This window comes from Coffea arabica, chromosome 11c, assembly GCF_036785885.1.
Source record: "Coffea arabica cultivar ET-39 chromosome 11c, Coffea Arabica ET-39 HiFi, whole genome shotgun sequence".
Classification (NCBI taxonomy): domain Eukaryota; kingdom Viridiplantae; phylum Streptophyta; class Magnoliopsida; order Gentianales; family Rubiaceae; genus Coffea; species Coffea arabica.
The window spans coordinates 38,022,973-38,047,685 of NC_092330.1; the positions used below are offsets into that span (position 1 = coordinate 38,022,973).

General features: G+C 35.9%; 3 protein-coding genes and 1 long non-coding RNA gene across 6 annotated transcripts; 1 reads left to right on the forward strand and 3 right to left on the reverse strand.

Annotated features, from left to right (window-relative positions):
• Positions 1-2,326: 2,326 nt before the first annotated feature.
• Positions 2,327-4,115, reverse strand: LOC113716420 (MLP-like protein 423). The gene is made up of 2 exons (XM_027240748.2): positions 3,684-4,115; positions 2,327-2,759 (listed from the first exon to the last, which is right to left on the reverse strand). The coding sequence occupies exons 1-2, from the start codon at positions 3,868-3,870 to the stop codon at positions 2,485-2,487; spliced, it is 462 nt and encodes a 153-aa protein (XP_027096549.1). The 5' UTR covers positions 3,871-4,115; the 3' UTR covers positions 2,327-2,484.
• A 1,844-nt stretch (positions 4,116-5,959) lies between these two features.
• Positions 5,960-11,181, reverse strand: LOC113717411 (uncharacterized). Of its 3 annotated transcripts, none has more exons than XM_027242251.2 (8): positions 10,508-11,181; positions 9,235-9,476; positions 9,003-9,125; positions 8,714-8,830; positions 8,433-8,615; positions 7,081-7,222; positions 6,299-6,404; positions 5,960-6,195 (listed from the first exon to the last, which is right to left on the reverse strand). In XM_027242251.2, exons 1-8 carry the CDS (start codon positions 10,890-10,892, stop codon positions 6,105-6,107), a joined length of 1,389 nt encoding a protein of 462 aa, XP_027098052.1. In that variant the 5' UTR covers positions 10,893-11,181; the 3' UTR covers positions 5,960-6,104. The 3 variants fall into 3 exon arrangements, with proteins under 3 accessions (XP_027098052.1, XP_071927030.1, XP_071927029.1); XM_072070929.1 differs by having other exon boundaries at positions 5,960-6,023; positions 10,508-11,180; XM_072070928.1 differs by having other exon boundaries at positions 5,960-6,404; positions 10,508-11,180.
• LOC140016863 (uncharacterized) lies at positions 6,404-8,201 on the forward strand. The gene is made up of 2 exons (XR_011823107.1): positions 6,404-6,543; positions 6,625-8,201. It is a non-coding gene; the product is annotated as an uncharacterized lncRNA (long non-coding RNA).
• Positions 11,182-15,290: 4,109 nt separating the features above from the next.
• LOC113717130 (uncharacterized) lies at positions 15,291-19,814 on the reverse strand. The gene is made up of 7 exons (XM_027241792.2): positions 19,164-19,814; positions 18,042-18,283; positions 17,811-17,933; positions 17,522-17,638; positions 17,241-17,423; positions 15,909-16,050; positions 15,291-15,650 (listed from the first exon to the last, which is right to left on the reverse strand). Exons 1-7 carry the CDS (start codon positions 19,546-19,548, stop codon positions 15,481-15,483), a joined length of 1,362 nt encoding a protein of 453 aa, XP_027097593.1. The 5' UTR covers positions 19,549-19,814; the 3' UTR covers positions 15,291-15,480.
• Positions 19,815-24,713: the final 4,899 nt, after the last annotated feature.

Genomic DNA, 24,713 nt, shown 5'->3' on the forward strand with positions numbered 1-24,713 from the left:
TGCAGTGAGCATTTATATCTTCATCAAGCCAAAAAAACACTAATAGATATAAAGCCACACAAAACATTCATTTTAGATTTTATCATTACACGTAGAATTGATATAAATTACAACGATGCACTGGCAGGAGAGCTTATTTTTAGAGGCTTCACTAAGCCCAGACAATGGAATACCTTTAGTGATTATCATATATTGTATTACATATCTTTTTTTTCCCCTAGTATTAACATGTATATGGACCTTAACCATCGACCGACATTCATATAGGATCAGTTCCAATTTTCTGTGCATTTGTGATAGTTGGACTAATATCTTCAATCTTTGTCAATTATGTTTTAAATTTATGCAGCTGTACCATCATACCCCAAATTTTCAACATTGATTAGACTTAAATTTGATTAGGTTTATTGCGCTTGAATTCGTCTTGCTATCCTTTGCTTTAGTCAAGAGAAAATTGTGTGTCATAAGTACCAGCTTTTAACTAATTTCAAGAGTTGGGTAGTTAACTAATCTATGAGGTTAGGAGCTGGGTAGTTAAATTCTCAAATTTATCTCAAGAGTTGTCGTCTTTTGAGATTAAATTTGAGATTAAATTTAACTAATCAATTTCAAAAATCTGAAAAAAAAAAAAAAAGTACCAGCTTTTAATGAGATGTGGTCAATTATCTTTGATGTAAATATAGGAGACAACTAGTCACAGATTCAAATTAAGGGGCAGATAAAGTGTCACAGCAATCGAAGAAAACTCATTGTACCATATACTTTTTAATAGACCAGAGATTCTATCCTTCCACCTGTCTCCATTTATTTGCAAAATGAAAGTATTAATGATTTGATGTCACCTATTTTCAGCAATTAGATCCCATTTCATCAATCAATCTTTCAGTCACAAGTCTCCTTTTTCAGACCAACCATGACATAGGAGCAAACCTTGGTACGATTTTCCAATTCCAAACTGATTATGCCACACAACCTCATGGCCATCTGCTTGAAGTTCATCGAATACAATAATTTTATCCACAAAAGAAAGCAGTAGGTGCCCAGTTCATCTCATCCTTGATGTAAAGTTTTGGTCAAGAAAATTGCTGGAGTAACATCAATCAGCCTCTGAAAATAACCACATCACACCTTCTTCTTCATCAAGGCCAATCCATCCACCATCTGAAAATAAATATTTGTCCAATTCTTCGCAATATTGCCAATTAAAAGGTTTACCAAAATTTCTTGGCTACAATGTTTTTCTCCAGCACCAAAAAGCATCTGTAACTCCCAAATTGAGTTCTTTGTTTTTTTAATCTATGAAGTATCCCTTTTTCTGATAAATAGACAAGAAGTTAAATCATGGCAACATTTATAAAGGTTAACTGGTTTACGTGCTTAGATATTTTTATCAATTCGGTCCTATAAAATGTTTTGAATGGAAATAATAATATCGTTTCCTTGTTTAAAGAATGGGAATAAATTTTTTCATGAATCTGAAAACAAAGTTAGTTCTACAAGATTGGCACTATGTGCTGCTATTTCTCACTAGTTGTTTACTAGACGTTCTAAGTAAGTACAAATTTCTCGGTCCTTTTTTGATGTTAAAAATGGAGAAAGGAAAAAAAAAAAGCAGTAGGAAGTGCTTTGTCTGTTGTTACTAAGGATATAATTAGTATCTAATCCTCTTGATAATAGAACGTTACTTTTTCGAGTACTATTTCTATAAAATTAAAAAAAAAAAAACATATGTTTACTTGAACCAAATTGGCGAGCTACATCGCTTAGTTTGCCCATACAAACAACTGAAGTATCATAAATTACGCTTGCGGGAAACCCAAAGGAGTTATTCGTATAGTAGAAAATTTATACAATGAAATTTTATTGAAAAATGAAGAAAAAACTCCTTCATTTTTATCCCATGAACAACTTTGTCATTCCAAACCCTTGGAGTGAACCAAAATATGTTCAGTCTAACATAAGAAGGACTGAAAAGTTTAAGCAACAAATTTTCTACTGAAATGTGTAAAATGATATCAATTAATTAAGCAATGCATCACTCATGATTTGAGCTTAAAAGCATTTGAATCCCGGGGATTTATTAGTTGAGTTTACCAACAAAAAGCGATTAAAAAAATTATGACATGCCCACGCGATAGATATATAAATATGTAAATTCCCAAAATCAAAGAGGTGGATCATCATTTATTTTGTTTCTGTCGTATAAGTCATTTAATGGCTTAAAGTCGGATTTTCCCTATTAGTTTTTCAAACTTACCCCATCTTTGTTAATTTTTTTTATCGTATATCAAGTACCTCCACCAATTTGCACAGACGAAACCAAACCAAAGAAAAATAAAGACTTTCATAATTACAAGCCCAAACCAACAAAACCATACTTCACAACAACACTGCAAGCAAGAATGAAACACATGGACGAAGAGGCATGCTGTTAAGCAGTTATCGAAATATACACAAAATCAAAATCACTGCCGATGATCTCAATTAATTTTTCTGTGCTTTGAGAAGGTAAGCATCCACGTCTCTAGAGCAACTTATCAGAAAATCAAGATGGGAATGTGGGGTTGGGATATCTTCTCTTGCTTTCTCGTACTCTAGAGTCCATTTCACCATGTTTACATCGCCTTGGGCAATTGCCTGGAGAGTGGCTTTGAAGCTCTTGAAATAGCTTGTAACTTCACCTCCTATAAGCTCAAATGTGATGGTTTTGTTTTCCATGTCAATAGCATCAATCTTATCTTTTGCAACCACAGGTGTCTCTGTTTTACCAAAACATAGGTCTAACTTTAATTGAAAATAAAAGTAAATATCAAAATGGTGGAATTAAAACAAGCAACCATAAGCCGGAATTCGACCACAAAATTTTTATAAAAAAAATGAATAAACCGGTTAATTTGTTAAGGGCAAATAGTAATTTACAAGGCTATAAAACTATGTTCATCCTAGAGTCTGGCCATTAATCATTTGGAGTCCAAGATAGTCCAGCATAACTCGATATATTTCTCAGTAAACCGTCATTACTTAATTAGTTTTATGGGTATCGTTTCGTTACCACGAAAACTGATGAAATGATTTTTTGTTTTTTCTCTTTTCTTAAAATGCCATTGACTGGAGTCATTTCTGAAGAGACAATATAATGATAGTAACTTTTAAGTCATCAAAGTTTCCTTTGCTGTAAAATTGTTTGCCTACAAATTTTTCTCAAAACAAAAACAGAGTCTTCATAAATGCTGTCATACATTTGTCTGCTTTTTCTACTACTGAGTAATTACTTTCTTCACCCAAGACAGTAGAACTATTTGCTTGCCAGTATTGGAAGAAATACCACAGTTGTTGTACAATACCAGTTGTCATTTTCTGGCCATATGAATACACACGATGTTTTAACTTCTGCCAATGTACAAAACACCTCCAAACAATTGTCTGGTTGAAATCCTACCGCTTGTCTAAACAGACAAGACATTAAATTGTTCTTAATCGCGGTGGTTGTTGTATTGCATCTATCAAAACCTGTGGTATATTAAAGCACACTGCCCAGGACAAGTTTTTGATTAATTTTATCCAGAAATTTGTACATCAAAAAATCCAAGCACTTGGACAATATGAGGAGCTGATCAATCATATATTGGTTTTTTTTTTAACCAAAAAAAAAAAAGGCAATACTATTGTAATATAGTACTTACCCATGAAATAGGTCCAAAGTCTGATAGAGCCAACACTCTTGCCATCCCCCTCGAGCACTTGAATGCTTTGCAGTTTGTCAGGACTAATCTTGGGCATGAGGCTGGTTTTGTTCTTGTAAACATCAAATACCCTATCAGGAGATGATTTCATCTCTGTTTGGAGCTCAAGCTTACAAAGTTGAGCCATAGTTCTACTACTATTTTCTTGACTTTTTTGGGCTACGGAAAAGGGAAATAATTTTGCTAACTTGATATCAAGACGTCTAGAACGTGGCCTATTTATAACGTCAAAAGAAGAGTGTGTGTTTTATCAGATTCTCGTGCATTTGCATAGCTTTGGCTCAGGCAATGATTTAGATGAATCATTCCTTGCTGCTTTTGGGTTCCGGAAGAAGCCACAAGGTACAGACTAATTTCTGATTTTAAAAAACGCACCATGGCTTATCATAATGGTACCGCATTTGGTACAACAGAATCCCTAGTAATCGAATGACATTAGCAACACTAAACTCATTTATATTTTCATATTTACCAGTCACCAATCAAATGGTTAACCTGTTCTTGATTCTGAAATATCTAGAGATGGTAAGTAGTCGGATCTGGGGTAGGAGAGACCCTGTTCTACCAAAAAAATATATATATTCTCCTCATCCCCGCTATTATTTTTATTTTTTATTTGAACTTATTTTTCAATATATATAACACTAATAATAATTTTACTAATAATTTCTTTTTTGAAATTTTAGCCAAAAAAATTGAAGGTAAAGTAAAGTTTAAATATCACTTTGATCTTTTTAATTTATTTCTTCATATTTGATACAATATAGAATTTAAACTAATTGCTACTATTTCTTTTAATAAACCTGCAATATGTGGAAAAAAAAAAGAAAAATAAACTAAGATAATAAAATGATCATTTTACGACAATAAATTGATAATAAAAATTGCATCATTTTATCACAAAAAAAAAATATCATGTCCATCATATATCATATTATATATTATATATGATAATATCATAGTATTTATTTCATATTATACATATATAAATATATTACACAATTATCAAATCATAAGTGGGGGCTAAAGCAGGAGTATCCTCTCGCAACCTGTAATTAAAGTAGGGGGAGAAAATTCTCCCGACCTCGCCCCCTTCCCTACCCAGCTGCTTCCAGCAGAGCGATGCCTCCGTTGCCATCCCTACAACTATCTTTCCACAGAACAAAATTGAGGATCTTTTCTGCTCATTCTTTTCTGCCCTTCTACTCCGTCATTTAGTACCAATGGACAACGAAAATTATGGTAACTGAAAACATAACCAATACGTCAAGGTACCTAATGTTTTCTCCCAACAGTATGGCCAGAAGGGAATTGGATTAGAAGCTAGTTGGCCATTAATGGAGCACAATTCTAGATATCTTTCCGGATGATGAAAACGACAAAACGCATTTTCCTACAGGTAAAAAAAAAAAAAATTGATGGAATCAAGTTTAAAGGAGCTGCAATGAATATAACCTGGCACATGGGAATATTTGAGGGTTTCAATCAACAAACAAGTTCCATAAAGTTTTCTTTTTATACTGCAAAAGCTATTCCATAATTGTGTAACTTTAGTAAGTTTGAACAATTGGGGGTTAACCAACTCCCTCTGGAAGGAGTTGACCACCACATTAATTGTGTGGCGGGAGATCAAGGATTCAAACCCATATGATCTTATAGTAATTTATTCCCTGTCAGGTTCCCTCGACTTAGTTGAATCACTCCTTTAGAATAAGCTCCCCCAATAGGAGTAGAACTAAGCTAGGTTAGACTTAGTTATGCATACTCACTATTCATTTCTTGGTCTGCTTGATAAAATAACTTCAATTGCAAGAATCATTTTCAGAACTGATCCTCCAGGCAAGTGGAAAATTGTGGTGGCGTCTCTTCATAAACCGGCTGATCACTTCAACGCTTTTTGGAGACGTATCAAAACACTTGAACTCTACTTCATTTTGAACTTTAAATACATGCTTTACAACTTTGAAGGACCAAACTTAAAATGAAATACAGGTTGTGTTTTGTACAGTACTGAAAAAAGAAGCACAACCCATTCCCTCCCACATTGGATGCCTCCAGTTATCAACAAAATAAGAGTAAATACCAATTTAACAAAAATAGTGTGGACCCACTGTAAAGGTAAGGAGACTGGGTGAAGGTTAGCACAAATTGGGGTTGTGGTTTGGCGGCGTTTAGGTTCAACAAAACATCAGCGCAGTGGCGAACTACAGATGACATGAAGCTCAAAACCAAACTGTTCAATTCAATGGCAAGTATGCCATTTCATTGCATGGCCATCATCTACATAAAGAGGAACATCAGTTGATCAGATCTAAAATATAAATATTCCAATTTGTTGATGCCTGTATTTGTCTATTTATGTCACATAATTAGTTGAATGGTCATATCTCCATCTAGTGCGGCCATACTAAAACTCTCTCTTGCGCATGCGGCAACAAAACTGTTGTGTATCCTGGGTCAGGTGTGAAAATACAAGCTCAAGCTACAAGTCTCACTTCTTTAATAAGGTACGTGAATCATTTCTAGAATTGACAAGAACTGAAGGGGTAGACAACATGTTTTCCTTATCTGGTGGATCGCCGCCTTTCTCGATGCTTCTTTCATCTTTTTGCGATGTAGTGGAAGACGATGCTCCTTGTATCTGTACTGTTAAGCTTCCACCTAAAATTGAACGGTATAGATATGGTAAGCATCTTCGCAACAAGTGTTTTGGAGCATGTGGGGTTAGGGGAGAGCAAAAGCACAGGCAAACTCAAGTTTCTGCGGGGCAAAAAAGATGTTACTCTGATGCTCACAAACTGTAAGTGCTATAGTCATTTTAAGAACCAGTTGATTTTCTTAGTCAATTAACCTGTCCATTTAAGTAGTTAAAATGAAATAGATGGCACAGACAATAGCCAGAAAGGAGATGAGGAATAGACACACCAGGTACGGAAAGCAAATCTGAAGAGGATCAACTTGCCAAAAGCATCAGTTTTAAAGTTACCATTGCGAAATAATCAGTCACCAGTAATTTATTCTGGCATGTATTGCTACAAATGGACAATCACACTACAATATAGGCCACGTCAGAAATAATAATTGTGAAGATTAGCAAAACAAAAAGCGATTCACTTGGAAAACTCCAAGGGGTCAACAAAATGTCCCTGAAGCACTATAGCATCACAGATACCTTGATGGCAAGACAGCCTGAGTTGTAACATTGTTAAAAACTTGTCCTTCTTTCATCAAGTAGTTATTTTGCTAGAAGTCAATTAATTGAGTCAATTGACTACATGTTTCTACCATGCACGGTTGGATTTTAGAAATCATATAGCAGATGGAAGATGTCTTATACCTAGAACAAGAGCAGCTCCAATCCATCCATTGACACCCCATCTCTCTCCAAGAAGAAACCATGCAAATGCAGCACCCCAGAGCGGCTCCAACCCATAGATTATTGCAGTTTCTGTGGCTGAAACATCTCGCATGGCCGCAATCTGTATTATAATGCTAGGTGATTAGATCAAGACTAGCTAGCAAAACCTGCTTAAAGTAGAGAAGAACAATGATCTTTGTTTAAGAATCACCAATACCGAATAAGCATATATTGGTTGTCTTGGTTTCAACGATTTATTTATTGAAAAAAATAAAAAGCTAAATTTTGCAACTATAGTTCACAATCAAGGTCTTTTCTTTAAAATAAAATTCATCTAAAACACTTCAGACAGTCAAACCAAATTCCATACCTATTAGTATTATCTAATATTGCAGCAGAAATCATGTAGTGAATTATTCTGATTTCTACCAATTAGAAATTGTAACAAGAATTGTGGTATGGAAGTGGTAGAAGAAAATCAATAGTTTCTCATCATGGGAAGTAACATCTTATTAGACAGGTAGTTTGAATCATCTACTCTTGGACTGAGATAGAGAGCACTTGTTTTGATAGACGAGACAACAGATATGATTGATGCAGTAAGAAAGAGAAGGAATTGGATACCATTACCATCACAGACTGAAAAGACAAGACATAACAAACCAAAACATTCCAAGGCAAGATGCTCAAGAACAACCAGTACCTGGCACGCCCTGGAATAGCCCAAGCCTCTGATTCTGCATTCTCCAATTCAGCTTTTATTTAGGTAAACCTTGGTTTTGGTCTTAGTTTTCTTGTCAGTCATTTCAGCAGTTAACTTTCCCTTCTCACAAAGTTATCATCTGAGGTAAACATCTAGTTCCTAAATTTTGAAAATATGTAGGAAACTCCTTTGTATATTTATGTGACCAGAGTAACATAATAAAATGCAGGAGCTAAAAATATTTCTAACTGCAAAATAACAAGTAATTTTTTCTGATTAAAAAAAGGTTTAACATAATGCATATACTAAAATACTTTTGGTTCTTTTATGAATACAAGGAAAAATACCATTGCCTCTTCTATTCTTATCAGATTAGCAGTAAACCTTTATTTCCATCTAGCCTTCCTTTAAATACTTAAGGAGAGAATTTATATTTCAGTTTAACAGACAAACTTTAGACTACAACAAATAGATGAGTACGCGCAATTCAATTCAATCAACAGAACAGGATTGCATAGATGGAACCATATGGAAAGTTGCTCAAGATATGAGCACAAAGGCATGCAAAAGAAGAACTTTCACAAGTAAACACTCAACGTAGAAAACCAATACTTTAAGGTGGCCATACCTCTACCCATAGACATAATCCTGTGGAGACAACACCAGTATAAATTGCAGGTACCCATGGGAATGCTACCATCCAATCCGCAAATTTTGCCCATGTCCAGGATGATGGGTTTAATGCTTGAGTGCCACCAGAACAAACTCCAAGGACATACCAGAGTGTTGATAAAAAAGCAACCACACATACCTAAAGGAAAAAATGTCCCAATAATTCATGTAAACTGAAAATACAAAGCCAACGGATTGAGGTGGCACTGAGAGTAATTCAATTCCTTCTAAACTAACCTCATATCCGAGGAGAGGTAAGAGGTTCTCTTTGGTAGTAGCTCTAGAAATATGTTCTGTTCTTAGCATGTGAACCCCAAAAAATACGGCACTTAAGAAATTCAACAAGTCCCCAACCTGAAAGGTCACACCAAACTGGTGAGTACTCTTGCATGTCTGTCTTCTGTCGAATGACAAATAATGGTTTCCAGTAAACATATTCACTTGAGAAGTCAAAGTTAACCTCTTCACACTTGCATGTAAAAATTTTGAGGAAGCAAATAAACCAGGAAATGTAGAAGACACTTACACAAGGAGGTGAGCCACTGGATTCTAGCATTCCAACTCCTACTATAGACATGAGGGCTCCAAACCAAGTACGTGCAGGGATCTTCGATCCTAGGATACCATCAAGCAAAGGAACCACAATCACCTGAAGAATTGTACCAAAATTTTGGAATGCTGGCTTATATATCTATCAGTGTCAAAATAAAATGGCAAAAAATTTGTGAATTGAATGAGATCCTTGCATATTTTCTTACAGTGAACATTGTGAGGAAAGATGCCCGTCCTGCACCCGATGTCTGCAATCCAAGGGCTTGCATAAGGTAGCCAAGGCTGACCCAAAATCCCAATTCTATCCCAGCATTCCGGGTTTGAACATCATCTCTTGCTTTCAAAACAAATGGCGAAAATGCAATTGCAGACAAAACAAATCTGACAATAGTGAATGTGCCAGGATCAATAAATGCTTCCACTTCTTTCACTATAGGAATATTGCTAGCTGCACAAAAGAAATGATGATATTAGTTAAGCACAATACCAAAGGCCACAAAAGAACTATTTGCTACACAACAAATTTTGGCCTCATTTGTCAGCCTCAGAAAAACTATGAAAAAGCAAGCATCATAGATTCATAAGGCTTGCAAAGAATTAGAGAATGCATTTGCATACTATGATCCCAGCCATTCGCAAGCCATTAAGAAATGTTTCTAGAACAGTCAGAGCTCTTTCTCATCACATAGGATTGAAGAGAATCTCTACAGTGTATTTATCATATACAAGTGACGCGAAATTCAGGAAAGTTTACATAAATGAAGACATGTTTATGTAATTAGCTTTCTGTAACGCGAAATGATACAATTGAAGATCTCAAAGTAACATGGTAAACAGTCGAAATGAAAACTCAACTAGAAAAAAAATTCTTTCTCAACCAAAGTTTGATTCAACATGTCCCGTGATTTTCTGAAATATCTCGATGTGACTCCTCTTGATGCTCTCAAATGTCATCATTAGCTCAAAAATGAGCTCCACTTAAAGATTTCCATCCTACGTTATATACATTCTCCCTTTAACAAGTTCAAATAAGAATCTAGAATTACTTCAAGAAAAGCATAATAACGACTAGGAATCTTGGCCTATCACTCTGTGTATGGAGATCAGTCATCCTTTCTACGACTACATCCACCTCATAGATCATCAAACTCAAATCAAGATTACATTTTTCCTTTTTTCTTTTACTAGTATTTTTCCTTGAACCGACACAACCTACCAATTTCTCCTGACTCATAAGCACAATATCATATTTTTGCATCATAGTAGTTAATTCATTACCTTAAAAATTAGAGTAAACCTTTCCTATGGATAGTGTATATACTATCATCTTTGCATTCATGACATGTGGCTAAAAATTAAATTTTAAATTTAAATTCATCTAATAATAATGCTGATAATGTATATACTAAAGATTAATTCTAAAAATTAACCGTTAAAACTAGAAAAGATTTTCAGAAAAGTTTTGAAGAAAAAACTGACCGTAAATTATTGTGATGGCATTGAGCAAGAGAATGCTCCTCACTTTCTCCGATGCGAATAAAATCTTTCTCCATAGCGCTTTCCGTTCAAAGCTTCGACTTTCCGGCAAACTAACGCCTTTTTTAGATAAGTCGGGCTCCTTTTCACTATTTGAGAAATCGCCATCTCGTAATTTAACTAAGAATTTCGGCTCGCGTGATTGTTTCTGTTTAACGCTTGTTCCATGCGACGTCGTAGTAAGTTTGTTATCCGTCGGACCGGAACTACTACGGTGGCAAGTGAAAGAAGAAAAGAGGTGAAAACGACGTCGGATCGGGGAATAGTAGTGACCGAGCTTGATTGCTGCAGCAGAGGTGCAGTGAAACGGACATGAAGGTGCAGCCATGGTAGAATGGGGTGCAGCCGCAGGTGAACACAGACAGATTTCTCCATGTCTTATTTTTTTTGTATACTTAAATTTGGAGAACTTGAGGGGAAATTGGACCAGTGATGTACTGACGCGTGTACATTTGTTTTGGGATGCAGAGTGTGGAACTTTACGTGGCGAGTGTTGATTGGCTTGTTGTAGGGTCGGCAGTAGGTACAGAAGAAGACGGAAATGGTAGGATAGACGTCAAAGAAGCCTGTGTCAATCTAAAGATTGAGAGGTTTCGTTCTCCTTAGTGTCTCAACGTTGTCCAAGCGCATGACGTTGAACTTCAAGATCAGGATATCTTTGTTTGTACTTCAAGATTAATTTTCCGTAAACACATTTTTTCCTTAATTTTTTTTATATATCAAATCGTTATATTATATTTTTTTTTTTAGAAAAAAAAGCTTATGAAAATACCAATTCAAGCGGACTCTTAATTTCTTATATATTGTCTGTGTGATATTTAGAAATGCAAACTAATCATAAGGAATAGCATCAAACTAAATAAGTAAATAAACGTGAGCGTGTATATTGTATAATTAAAAATATCAAATTGTGTGTTATTAACAAATGCTATCGGAGCTCTCAAAATAATCTCGAAGTGGAAAAAAAAAAATTTAGCATATGACTTTATTCTTTTGAGATAAATTAGGGTGAGGGGAAATGAAGTAAAAATTGCAATTATGTATGAAATTTCGATGTAAAGTGGTAATCATAAGCCACATTTTGCACACCCATATTCTATTGCTCTCTATGTATCTGTCACGCTAGGTACATATTGTATTTCGATAGAGTTGATATTACATTTTAAACTACTCGTGTAACAAAAATTTTACATTCTCACCGTATAAGAAGTTTTTTTTGGAGTGAGTAATTTCTTTTTTCTTTTTTTAATTAAACCGGATTGATTAATACTAAGTTCACAATTCCTCTATTGCAAGAAAAAATGCTTTAAAGGGATTCAACATGAGATTGGTTTGTTACCTCCCAAAAAAAAAAAACAAAAAAAAAACCAAAAAAGGGAGAGAGAGAGAGGCATGAGTTTGGTTTGTGGAATGTCCAACTTGAACGTGGTTCGGGCGACACACCCTGATATAGCAACGCTTATGGAAGTTGTAACTCATTAAACCATATCAGGCCTGTCAACGGGTCGGGTCTAGACCCGGATCCGAACCGGATCCGTGAAATTATTGCGGGTATGGGTAGAGATTTAATTCCGTTTCTCGAATCCGAATTCGGGTCCGTTTTGTCAAATAAAAAAACGGGTCGGATACGGAATATAGTATTCCGGCCCGTATTAGACCCGGATCCGGATATAAATGAATTAATAATTTAAAAAATATATATTTATCAATATAATTTGATTAGGGTGATGTATTTTAATAAAGTTAATTTGATTTCTTTTCTTATTTGATTTTTTCTTTGCATTAGTTAGAAATTAGTTTACTAGTATATTTTTTTCTCATTTTTATTAGAAATTTAAAAATTTGGTAAATTTGTTCGGGTAGACCCGGATCCGGATTCGGGACCGCCGGATCCAGATCCGAAACGTAGAATAAAAGACCCGTCGGGTAAACGGATCGGATCGGGTCCGGCAGAGTAATTCAGGTCCGGGTTCGGAATAATGAATTTCGACCCGGACCCGACCCGTTGACAGCCCTAACCATATGGCATTCAATCTGGGCTTAAGTCTCTTCTTACCCGTTCTCTTGAGTTTGTAACGTTGTCCATTGGTGCCCAATTGACATCTAAGTGTTGTTTTTGGGCCCATTTATCGCATATTTTGAACCATTTCATTTACTTCCCTTATCAATAAATGCTTCCCCTATTAATAAATGGGTTAAATTACCTTTGACAATTCCTTCCAAAAATAAAAGTTCCAAGAAAATTTTTCTTGGAACTTCACATCTCTCTATATAATGCATGAGCAATGAAATTGGTGTTAAAAAAATCTGTCATTATTTGTTATTCCAATTTTACCCTTACATAATAGAATAATATACGACCACCTCATGTTTCAAATTCATGTTTACATATTTATCCCAAAGTCTTCCTCCCAACTTCATTGAAAAAAAAAAGTAGAAAAAATCTCATAATATATTTTTTCCATTATTTGTTTTCCCTTGTATCATGCACAGCCGTAGGTATGCCTCGCCCACTAGGATTAATAATATCTTATCACAATTTTTTTTTTCGGCAACGATAACAACTGGATAATCTATTCTATCCTAATCTATAGGGAGGGGAAGTGTAAGGAGACTTGTGTATTAGAGACTAATAGATATGCAAAGCTAACTATACCAAAGGAGTGCTATAAGACCATCCATGAATTTTTTTTGTTGTAGTGAACCCCCCACATACAGACCAAAGAGGACTTAAATCCCTTCCTGGTGGCCACTGAGCTAAGCTCCGTGGTTATCTTATCACAATTCAATTGCTAAGATCATCAATCTAACTTCTTCTTCTTAGTCGTGTCTCATTAGTCGTAGCTGTTATGAAAACCAAGTCGCTGGCTAAGATTAAATCCGCTGCAAGGAAGTCCATACGAAAATTGTGGAGCAATTTAGGAGTCATAATTTCGAGTCTTATGCTCTCACTTCTTTACGCTAATTAGCCTTTTCTAACCTGTTCACGTCAATCAAAGCATGAGAATAATTCCATTTAAGGTTCGTACAGACGATAGACATCAGGCTTAGCATGGGACTATTTGCACTCAATGTCCAATTCATGCATTTGAGGTACAATGATTTTATGGACGAGGAGAAACAAGGATACTGAAATGATCGTTGGGTGGACATCGAAATTCGTTATTCATTTTCTGGTTTGCCCATTATTTACTTTCTCATCCCGCAAAACTGTTTAATGTAACAACATTTATACTACTTTGAGTTGCAAAAACTCTCTTCCTTCTCTCTTAAAAAAACTCTCTAGCCAAAATATTCTCCAGCTTTCCCATGAAGAAAAATCTAGCCAAAACGTCTTCCAACCCTTTCATGGGAGAGAGATTAGATCTTTCTTCTGATATTTCCCCATGAAAGGAGCCTCTCTCTAGTTTTATTTTTGTTTGTGTCAATAAAGTCTCTCCTAAGATTTTTTACCAAGAGTTTCTTCTCTCTTGGACTTCGTTTGGGAGTGGAGGATTTGGACAAAAAAGAAAGGGAAAAAAGAGAAAGTTAAGTTTTCGTTCATTTGTTGGTTTTTAGTAGGAAAGAAAAGAAAGAAAATGGAAGGATTTAAAAGAATGAATGGTAGCCAAAATTTTTCCTCCCAAATTGGAAAATAAATGGGAAGAAAGTTTGATGATCCTTGTCAATTTTTTTAAAATGCCTATTTTGTCCTTAAAAAGGTCTTCAACAAATTTTTAATGACTTTCATATCCAAAATCTTTCTACTAATTCTCAAAACTCCTAAACAACATAACAATCTCTTTTCTTCTCTTCTCTCATAACTTAGTTTTCCCTTCTTTTCTTTTCTATCCTAAACTCCCAAACTAAGCCTTAGGGTTAGCGAGTGAGAGTTCTCTTCTCTCCTAAACTTTTTTAGTAAGAATTTTATTCTCTTTTAAGTTAGGTAGTTTTTCATTTTTTTTTTTCTATTGTTAGATTTGACGTTTTTTTTTTTTAGATTTTGATTGTCAAATCTAAAATTTCTTAGGTCTATTCGGCAAATCTCACCATAATATTTGAATTTGAAATAGCTAATCAGTAGATTTGACGATTAAAAACATACACACTTGTTCATGGGGCCACAATTATTTTATCTTAATTTTTATTTGTTTTTCATATTTGTAATATCCATTCTTTTCAAATCTATTCTTTGATATCCATGTATTATCATATCTGTTTTTTTGACATCTATATATGATTGTATACGATTGATGATGCAACTTCTGCCACTAATTAATCCAAATTTTAATGAAATTATAATGTTTTATCAAAAAAAAAAAAAAAATTAAACACATCTATGGAATTGCACATTCAAATGAGAAAGTCTGGTTCCATGAATATGAATCTCAGGATAACCAAACACATTTACTCCTGCTTGCTAAACTTAAAAATCAAGGTTAATTTTTATCTTTCACGTAAAATTATTTCACTATTAGAATTGTACATTCAAATCTGTTCGTCATTGGCATCATTATTTTGCACAATTAATTTAGTTCGCCAATGGAATCACTTATTTTCCTTTTGTTATGAAGCAAATTATATTCAGCAAAATAATATTATAAAGGGCCGACATCAGAACTAGGAAAAAGCGTAGGGATAAGGTTAAGTTAGCTAGACGGATCCTACGTAGAGCGCAACTGTTCAATTCAATGGCAAGTATGCCATTTCATAGCATGGCCATCATCTACGCAGAGCGGAACATCAGTTGATCAGATCGAAAGTACATATATTCCAATTTGTTGATGCCTGTATTTGTCTATTTGTGTTACATAGTTAGTTGAATGGTCATATCTCCATCTAGTGCGGCTATACTAAAACATTCTCTTGCGCATGCAGCAACAAAACTGTTGTGCATCCTGGGTCAGGTGTGATAATACAAGCTCAAGCCACAAGCCTCACTTCTTTAATAAGGTACGGGAATCATTTCTAGAATTGACAAGAACTGGACGGGTAGACAACTTGTTTTCCTTATCTGGTGCATCGCCGCTTTTCTCGATGCTTCTTTCATCTTTTTGCGATGTAGTGGAAGACGATGCTCCTTGTATCTGTACTGTTAAGCTTCCACCTAAAATTGAACGGTATAGATATGGTAAGCATCTTCGCAGCAAATGTTTTGGAGCACTATAGCAGCACAGATACCTTGATGGCTAGACAGCCTAAGTTATAATGTAATATGCAGGTTGAAACATTGTTAAAAACTTGTCCTCCTTTCATCAAGTAGTTATTTGGCTAGAAGTCAATTAATTAAGTCAATTGACTACATGTTTCTACCATGCACGGTTGGATTTTAGAAATCATATAACAGATTGAAGATGTCTCATACCTAGAACAAGAGCAGCTCCAATCCATCCATTGACACCCCATCTCTCTCCAAGAAAAAACCATGCAAATGCAGCACCCCAGACCGGCTGCAACCCATAGATTATTGCGGTTTCTGTGGCTGAAACATCTCGCATGGCCGCTATCTGTATTATAATACTAGGTGATTAGATCAAGACTTGCTAGCAAAACCTGCTTAGAGAATAAGCATATATTGGTTAAGTCTTGGTTTCAAGTACTTATTTATTGAAATGAATAAAAAGCTAAATTTTCCAACTGTAGGTCATGATCAAGGTCTATTCTTTAAAATGAAATGCATCTCAAACACTTCAGACAGTCAAACTAAATTCCGTACCTATTAGTATTATCTAATATTGCAGCAGAAATCATGTAGCGAATTATTCTGATGTCTAACAATTAGAATTGTAACACGAATTGTGGAATGGAAGTGCTAGAAGAGAATCACTAGTTTCTCATCATGGGAAGTAACATCTTATTAGCCAGGTAGTTTGAATCATCTACTCTTGGACTGAAACAGAGAGCACTTGTTTTCATTGGCGAGACAACAGATATGATTGATGAAGTAAGAAAGAGAAGGAATAGGATGCCATCCCCATCACAGACTGAAAAGACAAGACATAACAAACCGAACAAGTTACCAACCTTTTTTAACATTCCAGGGCAAGATGCTCAAGAACGACCAGTAACTTGGCATGCCCTGGAATAGCCCAAGCCTCTGATTCTGCACTCTCCAATTCAGCTTTTATATAGGTAAACCTTGGTTTTGGTCTTAGTTTTCTTGTCAGTCATTTCAGCAGTTAACTTCCCCTTCTCACAAAATCATCATCTGAGGTAAACATCTAGTTCCTAAATTTTGAAAATTTGCAGGAAACTCCCTTGTATATTTATGTGACCAGAGTAACATAATAAAGTGCAGGAGCTAAAAATATTTCTAACTGCAACATAACAAGTAATTTTATCTGATTAAAAAAAGTTTTAACATAATGCATATACTAAAATACTTTTGGTTCTTTTATGAATACAAGGAAAAATACCATTGCCTCTTCTATTCTTATCAGATTAGCAGTAAACCTTTATTTCCATCTAGCCTTCCTTTAAATACTTAAGGAGAGAATTTATATTTCAGTTTAACAGACAAACTTTAGACTACAACAAATAGATGAGTACGCGCAATTCAATTCAATCAACAGAACAGGATTGCATAGATGGAACCATATGGAAAGTTGCTCAAGATATGAGCACAAAGGCATTCAAAAGAAGAACTTTCACAAGTAAACACTCAAGGTAGAAAACCAATACTTTAAGGTGGCCATACCTCTACCCATAGACATAATCCTGTGGAGACCACACCAGTATAAATTGCAGGTACCCATGGGAATTCTACCATCCAATCCGCAAATTTTGCCCATGTCCAGGATGATGGATTTAATGCTTGAGTGCCACCAGAACAAACTCCAAGGACATACCAGAGTGTTGATAAAAAAGCAACCACACATACCTAAAGGAAAAAATGTCCCAATAATTCATGTAAACTGAAAATACAAAGCCAACAGATTGAGGTGGCACTGAGAGTAATTCAATTCCTTCTAAACTAACCTCATATCCGAGGAGAGGTAAGAGGTTCTCTTTGGTAGTAGCTCTAGAAATATGTTCTGTTCTTAGCATGTGAACCCCAAAAAATACGGCACTTAAGAAATTCAACAAGTCCCCAACCTGAAAGGTCACACTAAACTAGTGAGTACTCTTGCATGTCTGTCTTCTGTTGAATGACAAACAATGGTTTCCAGTAAACATATTCACTTGAGAAGTCAAAGTTAACCTCTTCACACTCGCATGTAATAATTTTGAGGAAGCAAATAAACCAGGAAATGTAGAAGACACTTACACAAGGAGGTGAGCCACTGGATTCTAGCATTCCAACTCCTACTATAGACATGAGGGCTCCAAACCAAGTACGTGCAGGGATCTTCGATCCTAGGATACCAGCAAGCAAAGGAACCACAATCACCTGAAGAATTGTACCAAAATTTTGGAATGCTGGCTTATATGTGTATCAGTGTAAAATAAAATGGCAAAAAATTTGTGAATTGAACGAGATCCTTGCATATTTTCTTACAGTGAACATTGTGAGAAAAGATGCCCGTCCTGCATCGGACGTCTGCAATCCAAGTGCTTGCATAAGGTAGGCGAGGCTGACCCAAAATCCCAATTCTATCCCAGCATTCCGAGTTTGAACATCATCTCTTGCTTTCAAAACAAATGGCGAAAATGCGATTGCAGACAAAACAAATCTGACAATAGTGAATGCTTCAGGATCAATAAATGCTTCCACTTCTTTCACTATAGGAATATTGCTAGCTGCAAAAAGAAATGATGATATTAGTTAAGCACAATACCGAAGGCCACAAAAGAACTATGTTGCTACACAACAAATTTTGGCCTCATATGTCAGCCTCAGAAAAACTATGAAAAAGCAAGCATCATAGATTCATAAGGCTTGCAAAGAATTAGAGAATGCATATGCATACTATGATCCCAGCCATTCGCAAGCCATTAAGAAAAGTTTCTAGACCAGTTAGAGCTCTTTCCCATCACATAGGATTGAAGAGAATCTCTACAGTGTATTTACCATATACAAGTGACACAAAATTCGGGAAAGATTACATAAATGAAGATATGTTTATGTAATTAGCTTTCTGTTACGCCAAATGATACAATTGAAGATCTCAAAGTGACATGGTAAACAGCCAAAATGAAAGCTCAACTAGAAAAACATTCTTTCTCAACCAAAGTTTGATTCAACATGTCCCGTGATTTTCTGAAATATCTCGATGTGACTCCTCTTGATGCTCTCAAATGTCATCATGAGCTAAAAAATGAGCTCCACTCAAAGATTTCCATCCTACGTTTTATACATTCTTCCTTTAACAAGTTCAAATAAGAATCTAGAATTACTTCAAGAAAAGCATAATAACGACTAGGAATCTTGGCCTATCACTCTGTGTATGGAGATCAGTCATCCTTTCTCCGACAACATCCACCTCATAGATAATCAAGATTACATTTTTCCTTTTTTCTTTTACTAGTATTTTTCCTTGAACCGACACAACCTACCAATTTCTCCTGACTAATAAGCACGATATCACATTTTTGCATCATAGTAGTTAATTCATTACCTTAAAAATTAATCGTTAAAACTAGAAAAGATTTTCAGAAAAGTTTTCAATAACAAACTGACCGTAAATTATTGTGACGACATTGAGCAAGAGAATGCCCCTCACTTTCTTCGATGCGAATAAAATCTTTCTCCATAGCGCTTTCCGTTCAAAGCTTCGACTTTCCGGTAAACCAACGCTTTTTTCAGATAAGTCGGGCGCCTTTTCACTATTTGAGGAATCGCTATCTCGAAATTTAACTAAGAATTTCGGCTCGCGTGATTGTTTCTGCTTAATGTTTGTTCCATGCGACGTCGAAGCAAGTTTGTTATTCGTCGGACCGGAACTACTATGGTGGCAAGTGAAAGAAGAAGAGAGGTGAAAACGACGCCGGTTGGGGAAATAGTAGTGAGCGAGCGTGATTGCTGCGGCAGAGCTGCAGCGAAACGGAGATGAAGGTGCAGCCATGGTACAATGGGGTGCAGCCGCAGCCGCAGCCGAACACAGACAGATTTCTCCTTGTCTAATTTTTTTGTATATTTAAATTTGGGGAACTGGGGAGGAAATTGGACAAGTGGTTTACTGACGCGTGTACGATTTTTGGACTGGGATGGGGAGGGTGGAATGAAAATAGAGCCGTCTGCATTACGTGTCGGTTGTTGATTGGCTGGTTCTGTGCTCCGGCGTAGGTACAGAAGAAGAAGAAAATGGTTGGACAGAGATCAAAGAAGCCTGCGTCAATCTAAAAGATTGAGTGGCTTCGTTCTCCTTAGTAGTTAGTATCACAACGCTGTCCACGTACAGGACGTTGAACCTCAAGATTAGGATATCTTTGTTTGAACTTCCATAAGCACATTTCTTTCTTATTATCTTTTCTTCGTATATCATTATATTATATTTTTTTATCAAAATAAAAAGGCTTCAGAAAATAACAATCAAAACGGCCTCTTAACTGCTTATATATTATTGTTTGTGTGATATTTGGAAATGCGAAATAATCATAAGAAATCGCATCAAACTAAATAAGTTAATAAACGTGAGCGCGTATATTGTATAATTAAAAATATCAAATTGTGTTTAATAACAAATGCTGTCGGAGCTCTCAAATTAATCTCGAAGTAAAACAAGTTTAGTATATGACTGTATTCTTTTGAGATAAACTAGGGTAAAGGGAATTGAAGTAAAAATTGTGATAATATATGAAATTTCGATATAAAGTGGTAAGGGAAATTTGTCAAATTGGTCCCTAACATTTACCAAAAACACTTTTTTAGTCATTTACATATAAAATCAGCCAAAATGGTCCTTCACATTTAAATTGTGAGCCAATGTGGTCCTATTGCTCGTTTTTGCTCATTTTTCCGGCTAAAAATAGCACGCCTCTCTCACGTGATCATATTTTTAGGGGCAAAACCGGAAACACATTTCATTACCTGTTAAAAGTAAAAGGTGTAGACAACCACCAAAATACACATTTCACCTTTGGCCCTCAAAGTTTCAAGAAACCCTAAATTGCATCCCCGAATGGTGGCGAAAATTATTTTGTAATTCTCCTGTATAAGTGATGTGCTTGATGAATCCATAGATCTGGTTCTTGTTTATTTATATCCGAAAGTCCTAACCTTTCCATTCTAAGTGAGAGTCTAACAAGTCCAGGACATTTGTGCAACATCGATCCCACGAATCCAATTTGGGCCTTAGCTGGAACCCTAAGCCTCAGCTCCTCCGCCGCCCGCCAAAGCCGCTTACTTGTGTCCCTCCATCCTTTGCAAACCCTGGCCGCCGACAACAGTGTTGGAGGCGGGAGCCTCCTCAACACCTCCCACAGACAACTCATCGGCAGCTTCCCGGACCCGGCAAGATCCGATTCGGGGCTCCAGCTCGAGAAGCTCCTCCTCATCTTCCTGGTGCTCTTCCTCATCCTCTCCCTCGTCTTGCGAGTCCCTCGCATCAATATCATCGTCGAAGGAGAGAGCTCGCCGGAGGTTGGAGAAATGTTGGCGATGAGGAGGGGGAGGGGGAGGACGGACAATGGAGAGAGGAGAAGGGATAGCGAGGGAGGAGGTGGCTGAGTCAGTTGAGGGCGTGGCGGTGGGATGCAATTTAGGGTTTCTTGAAACTTTGAGGGCCAAAGGTGAAATGTGTATTTTGGTGGTTGTCCACACCTTTTACTTTTAACAGGTAATGAAATGTGTTTCCGGTTTTGCCCCTAAAAATATGACCACGTGAGAGAGGCGTGCTATTTTTAGCCGGAGAAATGAGCAAAAACGAGCAATAGGACCACATTGGCTCACAATTTAAATGTGAAGGACCATTTTGGCTGATTTTATATGTAAAGGACTAAAAAAGTGTTTTTGGTAAATGTTAGGGACCAATTTGGCAAATTTCCCAAGTGGTAATCATCAACTACATTTTGCACGCCCATATTCAACTTCTCTATATATTTGTGATGCTAGGTACATATTGTACTGAGCAAATTGCGGGAAATGCTGCTAAATTATTGCGAGGTGTCGATTTTGGCCACTAAACTTTTTTATTAGTCAAAAATGTCACTGAACTAATAAATATGTGTCGTTTTGATCACTCTACGTACTAATGCCGTTGGAAGAGATGGAAAGTAACTTTTTGTTGAGAGGCAATTTCGTCTGCACAACCTTTTCCTTGAACCTCTCTAACTTAAATCCTCTCCCTCCAATTCTGTCGGTCTCTCACCTCCTGGCTCCATCTCCCTTTTCCCCCATCCCAACATTATACTATTATATAAATTTCTATTCTACTACTATTGCTGCTACGAAAATCTTCCCCCCTCATCTTCCCCCTTCTCGTCCCCGGAGAAAAGGGGGGAAAAAACTTCTCCCTCCTCCTACTACATTTTCAATTTACTCCCATCCAAAAGTTAAAAAAAAAAAAAACAAAAAATGAGGGAAATCTTGCACATTCAAGGAGGTCAATGTGAGAATCAAATTGGTTCCAAATTCTGGGAAGTAATCTGCGACGAGCACGAGGTTGATCCAATCGGCCATTACAGGGGATATGGCTCCAATGTTCTTCAACTGGAACGCATCAATGTCTATTTCAATGAGGCTTCCGGTGGCCGTTATGCTCCTTGGGCTGTCCTCATGGATCTCGAGCCGGCACCATGAACAGCATCAGATTTGGCCCTTATGGCCAGATCTTCGGCCCCAACAACTTCGTCTTTGGTCAGTCTGGTGCCGATAACAACTGGACTAAGGGACATTACACTGAGGGTGCTGACTTGATCAATGCCATTCTCAACGTCGTGCGTAAAGAAGCCGAAAATGGTGACTGCTTGCAAGGTTTCTTTATTATTACATTGACCCTAGAGGGGATTTGAACCATGGACTGGTAGAACTTCAAACGGATGGAAATATTAGACAATTTTGTAGTTGGATTTATGAGTACAAGTTGATGGAAGTATACTGTCATCATATAACGGTTGAGGAAATATATAACTTGCAGAAGAATAAACAACTGGAAGAGTCCTCACAGAGAAAGAGTTCAGTTGTAATATAGAAGATCTCGGATGATGGTGAAATTTTTACACAACAGACTACAACACCTCATATTGAACTTACACCTCATATTGAACTTGTGAGTTGTCAGATACATTTGAGAGAATTTATGTTGGAGAGCTTCAAGGAAAAGGTTGTGTAGATGAAATTGTCCCTCAAAAAGTTACTTTCTGTCTCTCCTAAAGGCATAAGTACATGGAGTGACCAAAACGGTATAGATTTACTAGTTCAGTGATATTTTTTGCTAATAAAATAATTTAATAACCAAAATCGTCACCTTGCAATACTTTAGTGATATTTCGCGCAATTTGCTCTATTGTATTTCAATAGAGCTAATATTACATTTTAAACTACTCATGTAAGAAAAATTTTACATTCTCACCATAGAAGAAGTGTTTTTTTTTCTTGGATTGATTAATTTCTTTTTTCTTTTTTTTAATTAAACCAGATTTATTAATACTGAAGGATTTAAATTTACAATTCCTCTACTGCAAGAAAAAATGCTTTAAAGGGATTCAACATGAGATTGGTTTTTTACAACAACCCCCCTTCCCGCCCCCCAAAAAAAAGAAAAAACAAAAAAAAAGGGAGAGAGAGAGAGATGATTTTGGTTTGTATGATGTCCAATTTGAACTTGGGTCGGGCCAAACACCCTGATATGGTAAGGTATGTGGAAGTTGTAAGTCAGTAAACACTGGGCTCAAGTCTCTTCTTACCTGTTTTCTTGAGTTTATAATGTTGTCCATTATTGCCCAATTGACATCTAAGTGTTGTTTTTGGGCCCATTTATCACAAATTTTGAACCATCTCATTTACTTCCCTCATCAATAAGTTTCCCCTAATTTTCTTTATCAACAAATGCTTCCCCTATTAATAAATGGGTTAAATCATTTTTGACAATTCCTTCCAAAAATAAAAGAAAAAAGAAAAAATTTCTTCGAACTTCACATCTTCCTATATAATGCATGAGTAATGGATTTAGTGTTAAAAAAAATCTATCGTTATTTGTTATTCTAATTTTACCCTTACATGATAGAATAATATACGAACGACAACTTCATATTTCAAGTTCATGTTTATATAACTGCTATACCGCATTACCGCTCTACTACGATTCTTATCTACTACTGCGTTTACATAACCACTACTCCTATACCTATCTACTATTACTATATTTATCTCAATGTCTTCCTACCAACTTAAATAAAAAAATTTTCATAATATATTTTTTTTTCCATTATTTGTTTTCCCCAATAATATGCACAGCTGTAGGGTGTGCCTCACCCACTAGTTTTAATAATATCTATCACAATTCGATTGCTAAGATCATCAATCTAACTTCATCTTTGTTTTTTTTCCCCCTCAATCTAGCTTCTTCTGGTCGTGTCTCATAAGTCATAGCTGTTATGAAAACCAGTTCGCTCGCTAGATTAAATCCGCTGTAAAGAAGTCCATGCAACAATTGTGGAGTAATTTAGGAATCATAATTTTGAGTCTTATATGCTCTCACTTCTTTACACTAATTAGCCTTTTCTAACCTGTTCACGTCAGTCAAAGCATGAGAATAATTCGACTTAAGGTTTGTAGAGGCGACAGACTTCAGGCTTAGCATGCGAATAATTGCACTCGAAGTCCAATTCATGCATTTGAGGTACAATGATTTCATGGACGAGGAGAAGCAAGGATACTGAAATGCAGTGGCGGAGCCAGAAAAAAATCTTAGTGGGGGCAAAAATAACACTAAAATTTTTTATCTACTCTTTTTTTAATTTTTAAGCAAAAAAAAATAAAATTCACCAACAAGTACAAATGATATGCAGTGGCAGAGCCAGAAAAAAATCTTAGTGGGGGCAAAAATAACACTAAAATTTTTTATCTACTCTTTTTTTAATTTTTAAGCAAAAAAAAAAAAATTCACCAACAAGTACAAATGATATGTATATTCCATGAAAAACATAAAAAGACAAACTCAAAATTATTAATGTAATAATAATTACAAGAACTATTTTACAAGTTAAAGTTATTTATTAAATGACTTATTTATTCATTACCATATCAAATCATTAATCACAACATATGTATTAGACAAAAGGATCCATA